Here is a 16,172-nt window from a genome sequence, read left to right as displayed (position 1 = left end):
TTTTCCTAAGTGGGAATGTGGTCAGATAGGTCAAGAAAACAGAGCGGCAGGTAAAGCATGGGTATTAGCAAGCGTGTTACTGAAATTACAGGCTACAGAATCTAAACTGGATTAGGCGGGTGTGGTTGATGAAGTCAACATAGCCAGAGGAGTGGGAGCCAGTTGGAAGGAGGAGGTCATGGTCCAGGATGCTGAAATTAGTGACTCTGGAGGGGAGCATGGGTATGTGTGAGGGGGCTGGGCTGGAGGAAGGGTTGAGAAGCCCAGGTTATAGGTGGATTTTCCATGTGGACACTAAAGTCACCCAAGGTGATGGAAGGACACATCTGTGGTGAGGAAAACTGGGTCAGACGCTAAAGACTTGACAATCACCTTTAATTCTACAATATATTACTCCTTAGCCATTTATACATTTTTAAAATAATGCAAATTTAAAACAAAGCCTTTGGTAACAAAGGTCTTTACAGTCTCTGCAGTGATCTGTATTCTTCAATAAGAGCACCTACCTGTGACAGGCAGGCCCTCCATGTTTTTGAACATCTGGTGCGTCTCTTCTTACCCGTTTTTCAAGGTTTACTTCTTTTGTGGTGACAGACGGGATGGCTCTACCACTTTGTACAACAGGCCTTAAGATCTTTTCTCAGAAATCCAGGGATTTTTCAGCAGAGGCAATTGGGCATCACTTTTTTTTAGACAGAGTCTCGCTTTGTCGCCCAGGCTGAAGTGCAATGGTGCATTCTTGCCTAACTGCAATCTCTGTCTCCTGGGTTCAAGTGATTCTCCTATCTCAGGCTCCCAAGTATCTGGGATTATAGGCACGCACCACCACACTCGGCTAATTTTTGTATTTTTAGTAGAGACGGGGTTTCACCATGTTGGCCTGTCTGGTCTTGAACTCCGGACCTCCAGTGATCTGCCCACCTTGGCCTCCCAAAATACTAGGATTACAGGCACGAGCCACTGTGCCCGGCCTTGGTATAACTTTTGAATCCAATCTGTCCTATTTTGGTTTCACCCATGACAATGAGTTTCAGTTAACAGAATGCATATACATCACATGCTTAGAATAGCGCTCAGCTTATAGTAAGCACTCAATCAATGCAACCTTCTATTGGCTAATTAAATTATTCTGAGCCGGTTGGGCACAGTGGCTCACGCCTGTAATCCCAGCACTTTGGGAGGCTGAGGTGAGCGGATCACCGGATGTCAGGAGTTCGAAACCAGCCTGGCCAACATGGTGAAACCCTGTCTCTACTAAAAATACAAAAATTAGCTGGGTGTGATGGCGCGTGTCTGTAGCCCCAGCTACTCAGGAGGCTGAGGCAGGAGAATCGCTTGAACCCGGGAGGCAGAGGTTGTGGTGAGCGGAGATCATGCCACTGCACTCTAGCCTGGGTGACAGAGTGAGACTCCGTCTCAAAAAAACAAAAACAAAAATAAATAAAAATAAAAATAACAAATTCTGAGCCTCAGCTTCCTAATGATCTCTCTCATAGCAGTCTGAGAATAAAATCAGATACAAAAGTATCTGGAAATGAGTAAATATTAGTTCCTGTCCATTCTTCCTCTTTACCATTCTAGAGGTGTTTCACAATTACATATCCAACAAGTCTCTATTTTAGCAGCTAACCATAAATACATCCGAGATGGGGAAAATCTAGCCCAACAGTTGCAGTTACCATGCTCCTCAGCAGTGTTGCGGCACCCAAAGCAGGGCAGACGGGCACTCAGCATGGCATTTTCTGGACAAAGCTAACTCGCTGGTTATCCCTGGGCACCGCAGCAGTGGGATGCAGCAGAACTCTAGGCAGGCCTCTTCTCTCTTCTCATGTTCTCATTCCAAATGCAAATTAGGATTAAACAAGACAACAGCCAAAGGCAGAAGGAGAACATCAATTTCTCTTAGAGAATTTGAACCCTGCACTGTAGGCAGACCATGTTCAGCATTGGGGCAGGCGGTGAGCAGCACAAACCAACCAGCCAACCCAACAACCCTAACAAAAACATGACAAGACAAGGTAGACAAAGTTGCGGCCCAAATTCAAATGTTCAATTTCTGACAGCTTTTACATGTGGAGCAGGGAGAGAAGAATAAGAAAAAACATATAAACATTCAACAAATGAGCAAATTAAACTGGCAGAATAAAACAGGAAACCACAATAGTAAATGCTTAGCAGCCAAACACATTTATTAGTCTTTTTTCTTTTTTTTTTTTTCCAGGAACCCAAAAATATTTTGTAGTTATAATGTAAGCAACTGAGTTGCACATAATACAATCATATCTTTCCAAAATAAAATAAAATAAAAAACTAAACAAAAACAAAAATAAGCTGTTTAAAAGCCCAAAAAAACCCTTCAGAAAACTCTTATATATGCATTACATCATCTCTCAGTTTTAATGAAATGACGACGACTTAATTCCTTATTACTCAACCTGTCACAATCCAATAAAACACCACCCTTTAGTTTTTTTTGTTTTTGATAATTTTTTTTTTTTTTTGAAATCCAGCATGAGAAATACAGTACCTGCTATGGCAAAAAATACACATAAAATGCAACTTTTCAGCTTATTTGTACATTAGTAGAGTTTAACATTTTATTGTTTGTTTTTTTAAGTGAACCAGTGATTTTAAGTACCACTATACTAAAAAGGAAAATAAAATATAGAAAAGGGGGCCCAGCCTGCCATGCAAGTGCACCTCTAAAGTGCCTAGTTTCTGTGTCCATGTAAAACCAGTAATATGAGGAGCAATTTCAACATATGGGAGTTTGATTAAACCTCTATGTTAAAAAAAAAAAAAAGACAATGCCACATCCTCCCTTTTCTCCCCCAGGCGTCCTTAAATCCCATTATCTACTTTCTCTATTGCCCATCAAAGAGAGAAAAGAAAACCACCAAAATAATATCGTAAAAGCAACTTCAAGTATAAGAAAAAAAAAAAAAACACTTAAAGGTAACTTGCAGAGAGCATCAATATGTGCAGCTGATTAATCATTTTTACAGGTTTTGTTTCTGCTGACAGTGTTTCAGATGAGAGGATTTTTGCTGTACCTTCCTGTTACCTGTTTGTGTGCAAAGTTGGAAAGCTGCCTTTTAAAAAATCCAGCCTCTTTTTGATGCCCTTTTCTGCACCTTCTGTCTAAAGGGGGCAAAGAGAGACGTGGAGGGATGAGGAGAGGAGGAAGGAAGCCACAAGTCACAAATAATTAAAATGGTACTTCTCTACCCATCCTCCTCTGCTACGCCCCCCCTCCCCCCCAGGTCCTCCTGGTCTCTGTGAAGTGACTCCCATTATTCACTGTTTCCTGATTTGGTAGGATGTATTTTACTATGTAAACATAGCCCCCTAGGATTATGGAACCCAAAGCAGCATTTACATCTCCATCTAAATGGAGACAGATAAAATAGTCCAGAAACCTCTCCTCAGGTTGCTTTTGTTGTCTGTTTTTTGGTTACGCAAAACAGGGATGAGGTGGGTGGCGGGGTGGGCATACAATGTGAAGTTATAAGCACATAGTGGAGAGTTAGGAGTGGGAACAGTTGAGCTGTTTTATCTGCTTTTTATTTTTTTCCTCCCAGAAGGGTTTTTTGTTTTTTTTAAAACCTGTTAAAAATGTTCCTGCACCTTAAGTCATACTGAGATTAAGGCCAAGGGTGCAGAATCTTGTGCACGTGTCTCTGTGAGCACATTCACGGTGCATGCACCATTTTTGATGTCTTCTGTGAGATCACTGCATACACTTTGGTCACTGGTGTGTGCAAAGGGTGGTGGTGGGGGAAGTGTCCCAGGAAAGAAGTGCAGAGATCAGCAAAGCCCTTTGGGAGCATTGTATAAGAGATATAAGGGCAGGCAGAACCCATGAGGGATGAGAGACTGATAGAAAAAGGGCCTCCAGATAAACAAAATAAATAAAATTCCAAAGTCAACAGTGCCCAAATCAGAAGGTGGGTGGATAATATGCATGCACTTATAATCAAGCTTCTTCCTTCAAAGGAAGTCGTCACTATACAAGATCAGTGAGATCCAACTGAAAAGGGCTTCTTGACTAGTAAAGGGTTTCTCTTAAAGATGGGGGCAAAGGGGGTATCTGCAAAGAAGCAATTCAAAATGATCCATTCCAACCCTGTTTCATGGGTGCCCAAATCTAGGCAAGCAATAGCTGACAGATCCACATGAGCAGCATTTGTTAAAAGCATTTCCCTCTACTTAATGTCGCTTCGAGCTCATGGAGGGGCTAATGGAAGAGCTGAGGATGCACATGGCTTTCAGGGTGGTTTGCACATCTCCTTACACAAGTTTCCTCCCGAGTAAGAAATCAGTACATTTCCAGAACATAAAGTGACAAGGCTATGGATTCTACAGCGCAAACCAAAATGCCAGGGACTACATCCTTTTGGGAACTACAAAATGATACTGAGTTACTCAAGGGGTGTGTATGTGTGTGTCTGAACCAAGAACGGTTGAGAGCTCCAGGTATTGTGTGGAGAACATTCTGGAGTCCCTGCAGGGGATGGATCTTCTGGAAGAGAGAAATTCAGACACTTCTTACCCTGGCACTAAATTGCTGGAAGAGATGGCAGCTATTTAAGACAGGGTTTTTGTGTGTGTGTGTGTGTTTTGTTTTTTTATTTTTATTTTTTGAGTCGAAGTCTCGCTCTGTTGCCCACACTGGAGAGCAGTGGTGCAATCTCGGCTCACCGCAACCTCCGTCTCCCGGGTTCAAGCAATTCTCCTGCCTTAGCCTCCCGAGCAGCTGGGACCACAGGCGCGCGCCACTGCGTCCGGCTAATTTTTTAGTAGAGATGGGGTTTCACCATGTTGGCCAGGCTGGTCTTAAACTCCTGACCTCAGGTGATCTGCCCGCCTCAGCCTCCCAAAGTGCTGGAATTACAGGTGTGAGCCACCACGCCCAGCCAAGACAGGGTTTACATACTGGTCTGCTGTCACTGTATGGGAGGCAATGGAGATAACACCCCTCCACCACAAATGCAAACCGGCTCCCCCGACCTGCTCTGCTCTTTCCTCTTAAACATGAAAGAGTAAGATCTGAAACTTCTGATGGCTTAAAAACAAAAACCAAAAAAAAAAACAAAAGAAGAAAACATATTTTAGGGTTACTTTCACAGCAAAGAAAATGTTTTTTGAAGTTATCCTCCTATTTACATGTTCATATTTTAAAAAGGATAATCCACTGATGTCAGAAAGGAGAGAGGAGTTAAGGGTTTACATTGCAGGGGGAAATGTACCTCGAGGTATTATTTTGTGTGAGACAGTTGAAACGTCAGGATTATATTTTTTTGTTGTTTTTTTTGTTTAAAGGCAATCTAACAGATTGGAACCCTGATAAGATCATGCCTGTGCAGCCCTGCACAGGCACGAGGAGACTGTGATCAAGTCTGTTACTCGTTACAGTACTGTGAACGTCAACAAGAAGAATTGCTGCATGGAAAACACTGAATATAGGTAGAACAATCTCTCGCTTACGATACTGTGTGTTGCAAATAATGCCTAGACCAGAGCAATGCAGGTGCTATGATTCATCACAGGCAAGATCAACAAAGGAATTGTTAGGACAAAGAAGAGGCTGCATGCAGACCTCCCCTGTCAAAACACCTCACAGCTCATTGGCTTCATACAGCCTGCCAAATGCAAGGGAAGCAGAGAGAGGGATGGTGGGTAGGGAAGAGAAAACTTTTTTGCCTGACAAGCAACAGCCCTCTTCCTCACAAAGCAGGACAGTTCCTTATAACTAAGAGTAAATTCACTTAAACATGATTAAAAAGGAAGAAAGAAATATTAACAAGGAGAGAGGCGGCGGAGTTTTTCAAAATTGACCTAAAGATTAACTTTCAGGTCAGCACGAGTGAGGCGTGGTTTCCTGAGCTTGAAGGGCTCTGAATTCAGGAAAGGATGAGTACTTTTTCCAGAGAACACTGGAGCCTGTGGAGTTCCATTGCTGCACTGGATTAACACTGCACGGCTAGGATCAAGAATCCTGAACCACATTGGTTGACAGGAACTGCAGGCCCCCTGGAATTTACCTGGCCATCAGACCTGCCAGCAACAGTGGCAAGAGGACTCAGAGGTCTCTATCTCACTGTGCTGACCTTACCACATTCATCTCTCACTCCCCTTCCCCTCCAGGACACGGGGACACCATGGACACAGAAACTGGAGAACAAGGATGCAAAGCTACTCCCTTCCCCTTTCTGCCCTCTCCTCCCCACCCCCTTTGCAGAATGCATAGTTACAATTCACCTTACAACATAAAGAAGCGACGATGACCACATGTGGGACTTTTTTTTTTTTTTTGAAAAAAAAAAAAAAATCCAACAACCTCTTCTTAAATTCAGTATCAAAATTCACATTTGCATAATAATACATTTCAAGGCCATGAGAGAGGGATGAGAGCAAAGTGCAGAAGCAGCATCTCTCCTCCCTGTGTCTTCCTGAATGAAGCTGAAGGAATCGAGCAGGAGGGACTGTTTTCCTCTTTGGGGGAGCTCTGAGGAATCATGGAAATGGCCCTTAGCATTTGCTTGATATTTCTTTAGAAGATAGGAGTGGGGAGAAGAGGTGAAATTGTTTAAAACACAAAAACAAATAAAGACACTGCAGATTTCTGTGTTCAACTATAATAGCTCTGAAGAAATAAAATATTTCAGATTTTTCTCTTTTCTTTCTCAAACACTTCAATCTTAACTCTTCAAAACCCCTTTTCCTTGCGTGTAATACCCTGCTTGCATCAACAGCAACGTGACGTGACGCCCATGTGGGAACGTAATGGCCGCCTCAGGACACAGACTCAAAGGGTAAGTGTGCTGCCCGCTCCGCACACGGCAGAAGCTGGAAAACGCCTTGTTTACATGCATGAATGTGTCACAAGTATCACCATATTCCAATTCTCTAGTGCTTACAGAAAAACAAAAAACAAAACAGCCACAGCCACATGAGCACAAACATACAGACAGAGAAAAGTAGGGAATGCAGATGTGTAAACCTGCGCTCTTGGACTAACGTGGGTCTGCGTCGCCTGGGTACCTTCCCCTGTCTCCTCTCCCAAGTCCCAGAATCTCTTCCACTCAACTCTACACTGTGCAATATTGATGCTAATGAAATCTCAACAGCTGCTCCTGGGACTTCCAGGAGGAACTCTGACTTCCCTAAAGACTTAAGCTGACCGTCTTTTTGTTTGTATCCAACGGATAGCCTCTTCCTAGAACAGACGGTTTCTGTACTCACAAAGGCACATTCAGAAATACTATACTTAAGTAATTCCTTAGACAAAATTTTAAAAGGGGTGTGGATGATGTTTTAAACACATTTATTCTAACTTATCCGAAAATTTCTGGCAAGAAGTGTCATGCTAAAATGCATCACTTGGTGAGAAACTATACTACCTTTAAAAGGTATGTAACTTCTTAAAGGGTTCCAAAGGTTTTTATTTTGTTTTGCATAAATACCCACCTTTCCCATTTTTGGCGAACACACACAGGATGTACTGTCCTCCTCTCTGTAAAGCTCTTCTGTAGGGCTAGTCCTGGCAATAAGGCCACTCCACTTTGCCTCCAGTCAACTTTTACAGCCACCCCTCTGGGAGTTGTACACACCTTTCAGTAGCCTAAGGGGAAGGAACGCCAGATTCTGGAAGGCGGGAGAGAAAGCAAAGCACTTCCTTTCACAGCTCTGCTACAACAGCATCATAAGCCACCTTGACAACTTTCTTTTGCAGCTTACTGTGAGCAGTAAAGAGGAATTTCCCTTTAAAAAAAAAAAAAAAGAAAAAAAAAAACCATCCCAACTTGTTGATATTGGCTAGAAATGGGTCAATTATAATTGGGAATTTATTTCCAAAGCAATGATTTATAGTTTAAAAATGAAGCTGAGGCACAAAGTGCTTTAAATGGACACTATTTATTCTTTATTTAAAACAGAATACTTCTTGCCTATTTATCTGATCTTTCCCCTCCCATGAACAAAACAAGCACTGGTCACAGTGAGGAACTGAAGACTGAGCTTTTTGCAAAGACCCTTTGGCCAAGGTAGTACCATTTTTCCTGGCCATGTACAGTTTCTTGTTAAAAACAAATTCAGGTATATAGCTAACTGAAAAGGGAACGATTTAAATTCGGTGAGGCAAACACCGGCAGTTACTGCAACTTTCGTTACTTTTTTGGGTGGCGGTAGGAGGTTATGACAAGAGACTTGACAGCTTAAAAACTACTCAAATATTAGGGGTACGCCACAATCACTCCGGATCTGGTCCTGGTGGCCACACGCATGAGGGCAGTGTGGGTGCTGAGCTGCTGGAGGAGTAGCTCTCCACTCCCTGGCCAGTGTCCCCCTTTACCACCTCGTAGATGTTCAAGGCCTCTTTCTTCAGAGGCACGGGGTGGGGAGGTATGGTGAGCAGGTTAGGGAGGGTCGATGTTGAATTTTTATTGTTATTACTATGTTCACAGATTCTTGGAGCTGATAATTATTTCAAATCTAAAGAATGTGATATTACCACCCCCTTTGTCAAATTTAAGATCAAGAAAAAAAAAAAAAAAAACACTATCACTGACAAATAGGGACCGTTTCTGAAAATACACACACCTTTGGCACTGGCCACAAACCCACACACTGTTATCACAGGGTCTGCACTAACTCTGGAAATCTAGATAATATTCTGTTTTCTTACAGAATGATGATGTCCTCAACAGCATTATGTATAGCTGTGTTTCTTGACTGTATGGCCTCCCTGTACTTGCAGATAAAGAAGTAAATGTGGTGTGCAGCAGGGTTTGTGAGTTCCCTATTTTCTTAATGACCATGAGGTCTGAAGACTGACAATTCATTGTATACACACAGACTAGAATATTTTCATCCGCATTATCACGCGGCTTTAGTTGTCCACTCACAGGAGGAAAAACACAATTAAAGAACAAGGCTTTTTTTTTGTTTTTTGTTTTTTTGCAGTAACACTAAGAAGTATAGTTAATGCATACACATGAAGTGTGACAAAACATGGCAAAAACACTGCAGAGGAAAGTTTGATTTTTTTTAACCAGCTAAAAATTTATCTCACTCCTAAAGATCTTACAGATACTTAAAAATCTCAAATCTAAAACAATAACCTATAAAGCTTTAAATGTTGAATTTTAACTCTGAGGATGGGGAAAAAAGGGATCTTTTCTACATAAAGACTCAATTGTTCCCTAATCTTAGAGATGGCTATTACAGCCAAGTCTGCTGAAAACATCCTGTTTACTCTGCAGGGAAAAACAGGCTTGGCGTAAGCATTTTGCTCAGCATGCAGACATTTTCATTCTGTTTTAAAGAAGAGTCAAGATGGCAGAATATAAAAAATGAAATTAAAAAGTACACAGCATCTGAGGTCGAAATGGAATCTGGCTGTTAACCGTACAAAAATCACACCCCCCTCCAAAAAAAAAGTGGTAAAAATGAGTGAATAGTTGCAAAGAGTTAACAGCCTATGAGCTTCTAGTTTCTGTGAGATATATGTATTAATAAAGGTGCTTCCAAATTCTCAGGCGGGAGTTTTATCTTTTTCTTTCTTTTTCCTCTTGCATACCTTATATACCATATTCAACCCACAGGAGTTTGGAAGAAACGATTGCTAACTTATGCTACATTCATGTCAGAAGAGGTGGGAAAATTCTTAGAACAGGAGCCATACTCATAGGAAATCAAGTTGCTATAAATAAAACTAACTGGCAATAAATGGATAAATGATTTATTGGGGGGACACTGATTAAATAATTTGGTTTGGAACCTTAACTTGCAACACTGCTAAGTTAACTCCTATGAATGTTGTAAATGAAACATGTCCAGGATTGGGGACTGAGGGATCAGAGATGTTACACGAGCCATCCATTTCTTCACAGTGTCTCAGAGATCTGAACTCTTTTAAATACTTAAAGTTAGGTCATGACACTGGATCTAATTGACAGCAGAGGTCCTCTGTCTGGTGTGAGACACCCCTTTCCCTATTAGTGCTTCTTTTCTTTTGGCTACTCGTGTGGTAGGTAGAAACCAAGTCTGTGATGTTCAAGAGATGTACACACCTCTAAGCCACTAGTAATCAAGTGTTTTACAAAGAAGTAACTAGAAAAAAAAAAAAAAAAAAAAAAAAAAGGGAAAGCTCAAATTAACATAATCAAAATGTTTTTAAAATAAATCTATGTAATGAGAGGTGACCAGCAAGCCTGTATCTATGCCAGAGTGTAGTAGAAGAGAAGAAGGCACTCTCACTGAATTTTGTAAGTACACTGAAGTCACCTAACCTCTTAGTAGACATGGCTCTTGCCGAAGAATACCACGGAAAGAGCTCTTCTCTTCCATGACATCCTCACCATATCCTGTTCTTAGGTCACTGCCAACCAATAAAGCAAAGCTCCCAGCAAGTTGACAAAAAGAAGGCGGAGGTCTGGGGGAAAAGGGGAGGAGACAAAGGACAAGAGCAGAACAGGAACCCCTTTCTATTGGCCCAACACAAAGAGACTTTCCAAATCACTGCAGTTGTCACAATTACACACCTGGAGGAGTCAATGCACAGTAACGGAGGGCACACGACACAGGAAGGAACTTGGCATTCTACATTATTGAGACATAAACATATTAACTTGCTTGATGTTTGTTTATTTATTTTAAATTCAGCCCACTGCCTTTGGGGCCTGTCCAGAACCACTCCAATGTCCTTTATGGGAGAGTATCTTACATCTGTGGAGTGACCGGACCACACGCACACACATGTGCGTCCCCCTTGCTCAGGATGTCTGGGTGTATGTACGAAGGCACTAAAGCGGTTTTAGAGAAATTGCAGGCAGCAACCCCACCCACTCCCTTTACCTGTCGAGCTGGAGTTTCTTTCCCACTGGGAAGCTTAATGTTTAAAAGAAGCTGTGGTCATGCTTGGGAATTCTGACCCCTGGCCCCAGGAAGGAATACAAAAGAATTCAACATCACCAAAAACTGAAAGGAAACACTCCACATCTCCGGCTAAGGGATGGGGATAATTAAGCAGCAGATCTTCAAAACAGCAATTAAAACAAGCACAACAGTAGCTGGGAGCTAAAAAAGTAAAATCACTTGTTCCTTATTAGATTCTTCTATATTTTCTCCTCCTCCCAAAACAAACGGAGGTAAGACAGACATTCTTCATTAATAGGACAGTCCATAGATAATTTTCCTCTAGTAATGCCTATATTTAAAATTTGTTCCAAAAATTATTAACCTATATTTCCTAACTCTTTACATAGATTCTCAGCAATCCAACTGTACTATTTTACAGATTACTTTTTTTTTTTAAGCTGTTGTTTCTTCCTTCCTTCCTTTCTTTTGTTGCTGGGGTTGTGGGGACAGGGAGAAGGGTTCCTTTAAAAAAATAAAAATTACTAGGGGAGATTTCAGTTCAGTCTCAAATGGAAAGGAACAAAGTGATGGCATTCTCATCTATACACACCAAACACTCTCCCATTAAACTACACACAATTTCAAAAGAATCCATGATCGAGCTCTTACAAAGCTTAATCCTTCTCCCATATTTTTAAGGTAATGAATTTACCTGTTGCTGCTAAATTGATAATTTTTAAAAAATATTTCTATGTGTTTTAAAATGTGTGATCCCCAGTATGACAATGTTTGGAGACTTTTCTTTTTACATTTTTTTAAGTAAAAATTGTTTAAACTTTCTGAAGTTTCAGGAACTTGTAAAAGTTTATTAACAGGAAAGAAACAGCCATCTCTCTAGGATAAGATATGGTTAAATAAACCATCTTCAAAAAACTGGCTTCCTACCCTAGAATTCCTGAGAATGCTTGCAAATTTTAAAGCAGGAAAACAAATGTTAAAAACAGAAACAAAAAACACTGTTAAATGCTCCCAGAGTTAGTCTTCATCTAAAATATATATTTATATGTATATATATACGCACTTTTTGGTCTTTTTTTTTTTTAAAGTTTTTAGTTTTTTTCCCTTTAAGCTTATGATGGAAGAACATTTTAGCTTCTCATGTTTATTTTTACATATTTCAAATCCCTCATTATGTCTTGTAAACAAGAGGGGCTCTAGCACCCGGCTTTCACCGTAGTATCGTAAGGAACTCAACTAACCCATAGTGCAGGTAAAGGAACCAACAGGCAGGAGGAGAGGGGGGTGGGGCAGGACACAGCAGTGAACCAAGAGCGGCAGTGGACAGGGTCACCACTGGCTCGCAGGAGCCTTGGGATATGCTCCTGGCCCAGGGACACTAAGATTTAACCTTCTCTAGATGTCTGAATACAAGCTGCTCTTCACCTGGTGGTCACTGCATGACAGCACTTTGCTCCACACAGAGAGCGGTCAGTGGGGGCTGCTGGAAGGAGAGCTTTTGTATGGGGAACAGTGGTGGAAGGGGCACGGTGGTGATTCAAATTGGAGAGCAGGAAGAGGGCATGCTCAAGGCACCCAGCGGGGCCAAGTCAATGCTGCAGACGCCAAGTGTGACCACCTACCCACAGAGGGCTCATGCAGGCTTGTATATGTGAACACTCACTTGAGTCATGCCTGTCAATCTCTTTTGAGGCTAGGTTTATAATCAACAGGGTAAGCCAGAGGGGCTACAGAATTTCCCATTCTTTGTCTCACAAAACCACTGAAATGCAAATAACTTGTTTCAGGCTTTTCCTATACACACCCACCCACCCACCTACACACAGACACAAGCTAAAAGTCAAATACATTAGGCATTGTTGTATTGTATCCTTCACTGAAGACGCTAAAGAAAGAAAAACTCCCTTGTCCTCAATAGCAGCAAGTTACAGAGGACAGTAGAGGTCTGCTCCCACCAAGGGTTGGAATGGGCAGGTATTTGCTGGTACAAAATGTCGGCACTTTATGTTAAACAGTATAATGCAGACTGGGATGTCCACACAAGTGCTAGCACGTCACCGGCATCCATCCCCCCACCCTATCTGGTTTTTCGCCCCCTTCAGGTCTGCAATAATTCTCTTCACAATAAGCAGTTTGATACATTTTGATTCCAACATAAGTACATACATGTTGGTGATAACTGTAGATTAAACGTTGCCCCCTGTTCGGCCCAGAGTACTACTACATTGATGCTTAAAAAAAAAAAAAGTATTTAAATACCGAAATAAAAAAAGCAAAATTACAAGGTGGGGGGAAGAGGTCAAAAACCAAAAAAAGGTGCAATACTTAAAAGTCTTCGCTAAGTTATACCTGCCTAAGCAAAACCACATACACAGGAAATACACAACAGAGAGAAACGAAAGGAAACGCTTGAAGTACACACTGGTTTAAGAACATTCGTTAAGTAAACGTTTCTGTCAGTGATGGCCTGGTGCTGTAACGCGCCACGGCCTGGCACAGGTAACGCTCGGCGAGAAAGGAGCAGAGGGAGTAGCTGCAGATGCTTTCAGGAGGCTGCTCACCACTTATTCTTTTCTGTTTTCATAAAATGAAAAAGAGAACCAACCAAAAGAAATATGTAACTCAACTTCACCTAATTTTTTGAAGAATTTCTCAAACCTGATCATAAGGAAAGAGGGAACAAAGTTTTTCTGTTTTTGAGACATCGCATAATCAAAAGCTATCTTCCGTTCCCATTTCAAACTAACGAAAAGGCCTGCATGAAACTTAACAGATACTCAGATGTGCCTGGTGGCCATTCACTTAAAAAAAAAAAAAAAAAAAAAAACAGAAATAAACACACAGCTGCTCCAAGAGGTACCTCCTGCTCTAGTTTTTTGGACTTGGCAGTGCTCCACTCTACTGCTAGGTCAAAAGAACAGCCAGAGAAACCCCACATTCAGGCTAAGTTGCAAATGGAAAGGAGCTCCCTGCTTTCATCATTAAAAAGCACTCTGTTCATCTTAATGCAGCCCAATGGAGTTGCTTTAGTAGCAGTGGCTCTCCGGGCCTGTGTGTTCTCATAGTCAAAAAAAATAAAATAAAAAGCAGATGGGCCGGCCAGCCAGCCTGCGGACTGTCAGCGATGCAGCTTTCTGAGAAGTCAGGGTGGGGCAGGAGGAGAAGGGAAGAACACAGGCACACACAGAGACAGAGAAGGATGCACGCGAATGCACATGAACACACGTGCACACACACACCAGAACGAGCATGCCTGGGCAGTTACATGTGCCAGAACACACTGGTATTTATCAACCAGCCAATCACAAATGTTTTCCTTTTTTTTTTTTTTTTTTTTTTTAGGTTTTTTGTGTTTTCGTTTTTAAAGTGAGGCTCCGTCAAGTCTTCCCTCCCCCCTCCCCCAACAATTCTTTTGAATTTCCCTCCCTCCCAAACATGGTAGACCTAAGGACGGAAACACACCCAGTGCAAACAAAGTTAAAAAGCTATTTTTTTCAGTATATATGTTTCTTAGCAACAACTTCCATATAACATGAAAAAAGTGAAAAACTAGAAACTAATTTTTTTAATTTTTTTGTGTTTAAATTTAAATGGTATGTGTACTTGCTTCACATTGTCTTTCTAGGTTGGCGTTCATGATTCAAGTATTTCAAGAGTGATATGTTCTCTTTTTGGATTCATATTCCAAACGAAAAAACTGAAGTTATAAGGGAGGCAACTATGTGCTCAGACAGTCTGTCAATGACCCACCTTTTTTTCTCTCCGTTTTCTTTTTTCCTTTTAAAAATGTATTTATTGCAAGTTGAAAAAAAAAACGAAAAGGTCAAGTTAGTGCTGCTGCTGTTCCAAAAAAGGTCACGAGGTCAGAGTTGAAAGTTCTAAGTTCAGATTGAATCCGACCCTCCTCCCAGAAGGTCACCAGGTAGTAAAGGAGCAGGGCTGCCCATCCTATGGGGATCTTCCACCGTTGGGACTCCCCATAAGCTAGAAGAATAGTTTGGGGGCCCCCACAACGAAGCGCCAGCAAGATCGGCCCCGCTGCTGCCACCAGCGCTGCTGCTCCACTGCCCGAGCCCAGTGGACCCACCAAAAAGATTCAGAGCAGGTCCCACGGGATCTGACTGGTTCTGGCCGGTCTCCAGCGACTGCCACCCCGCAGCTGGTGCACTCGGGGTTGCTGCAGGTGTAGGGGGCTGAGCTTGTGCCAGAAAGCGGCTGACTTCATCATCAGTGGCAAACTCAGCAAGGATGGTAGTGTTTCCCAACACACACCTGGAAGAAGGGAGGGAAAGAGAGCTATGGATCTCAGGAAAATCCTAAAGCACACGGAGGGAGCGACTGCCCAGTCCTTGACATTCAATGTGCAATCCTTTGACTAGAAGCTGCCATATCCATGAATGCTTTTTAGAATGCAAAGTCCAAGCTCCACCCAAGACCTCTGGGTCCAGAACTTGTATTTCAACCAGACTGCCAGGTAATTGAGAAGTAATGATGTAAAGCAACAAGGCATCACCAAAGCTCAGGATAACCAAGGACTACTAGAGAATACTATATTCTGATATTTCTTGGTGTATGGAATTTATATATTCTAGACAACTTAGCTATCAAGAAAAACGTGTGTGTCTGTGGGGGGCTAAGAGGGATGACTGAACTGGCAGAGGACTCTGATACTGTAATGGTAGATACCCGTCATTATACATTTGTCCAAAACCACATATAGTACAAGGCCGAGAGTGAACTCTAATGTAAACTACAGACTTTTGGTGATAAGGAGGGGTTCAGCCATCTTGACAAATGCACCACTCTGGTGGAGGATGTTGATAATAGTGGAGGCTATTCATGTGTGGCAGCAGGAGATATGACAGAAATCTTTGTTATCTTCCTCTCGATTTGGCTGTGATCCTAAAACTGCTCTAAAACAAAATAAATAAAGCCTTAGATAAAAAGGAAAGAAAAACATGGTCTCTTTCTTTCCCCATGTGAGTTACGAGGCAAAAGACCATACCCAAAGCATCGAAGCAACCTGGCTTCAGCCCCCGGAAGTGCTGCTCTTTCTCAGGGGCTCCTCGCTGCCTGAGCCTCCTCATCCCTGGCTTGCAGTGTGTCCAGCTTTCTGTCATGGCATCTGCAGCCAAGGGCAGTCAGGTCTTCTCCGTCCACCAGTTTGACAGTGGCAGGGAAGAGGATGGGCAAAGTCTGATCTAGCGCCACCTAATTTAAGCAAAGACCCTGCTACCCACCAAGACCACAGTATTTCGTCATCTGCAAAGAGGCTGGAGTAAGCAGCTAGATTC

The 16,172-nt window shown here is 42.1% G+C and overlaps 1 protein-coding gene across 10 annotated transcripts in view; it reads right to left on the bottom strand.

Moving 5' to 3' along the window:
• Positions 1-2,168: 2,168 nt before the first annotated feature.
• The window catches only part of TNRC6B (trinucleotide repeat containing adaptor 6B), a 212,159-nt gene continuing 198,155 nt past the window's right edge, over positions 2,169-16,172 (bottom strand). For all 10 annotated transcript variants that reach the window (XM_024239732.3, XM_024239725.3, XM_024239730.3 and 7 more), the window contains one exon: positions 2,169-15,150. In XM_024239732.3, the coding sequence (XP_024095500.1) occupies positions 14,763-15,150 (388 nt within the window). In that variant the 3' untranslated portion in view covers positions 2,169-14,762. The remainder of the gene's footprint in view (positions 15,151-16,172) is intronic.

Source organism: Pongo abelii, chromosome 23 (genome assembly GCF_028885655.2).
Source record: "Pongo abelii isolate AG06213 chromosome 23, NHGRI_mPonAbe1-v2.0_pri, whole genome shotgun sequence".
NCBI classification, from domain to species: Eukaryota; Metazoa; Chordata; class Mammalia; order Primates; family Hominidae; genus Pongo; species Pongo abelii.
This window is presented reverse-complemented; position numbering and strand designations above follow the sequence as displayed.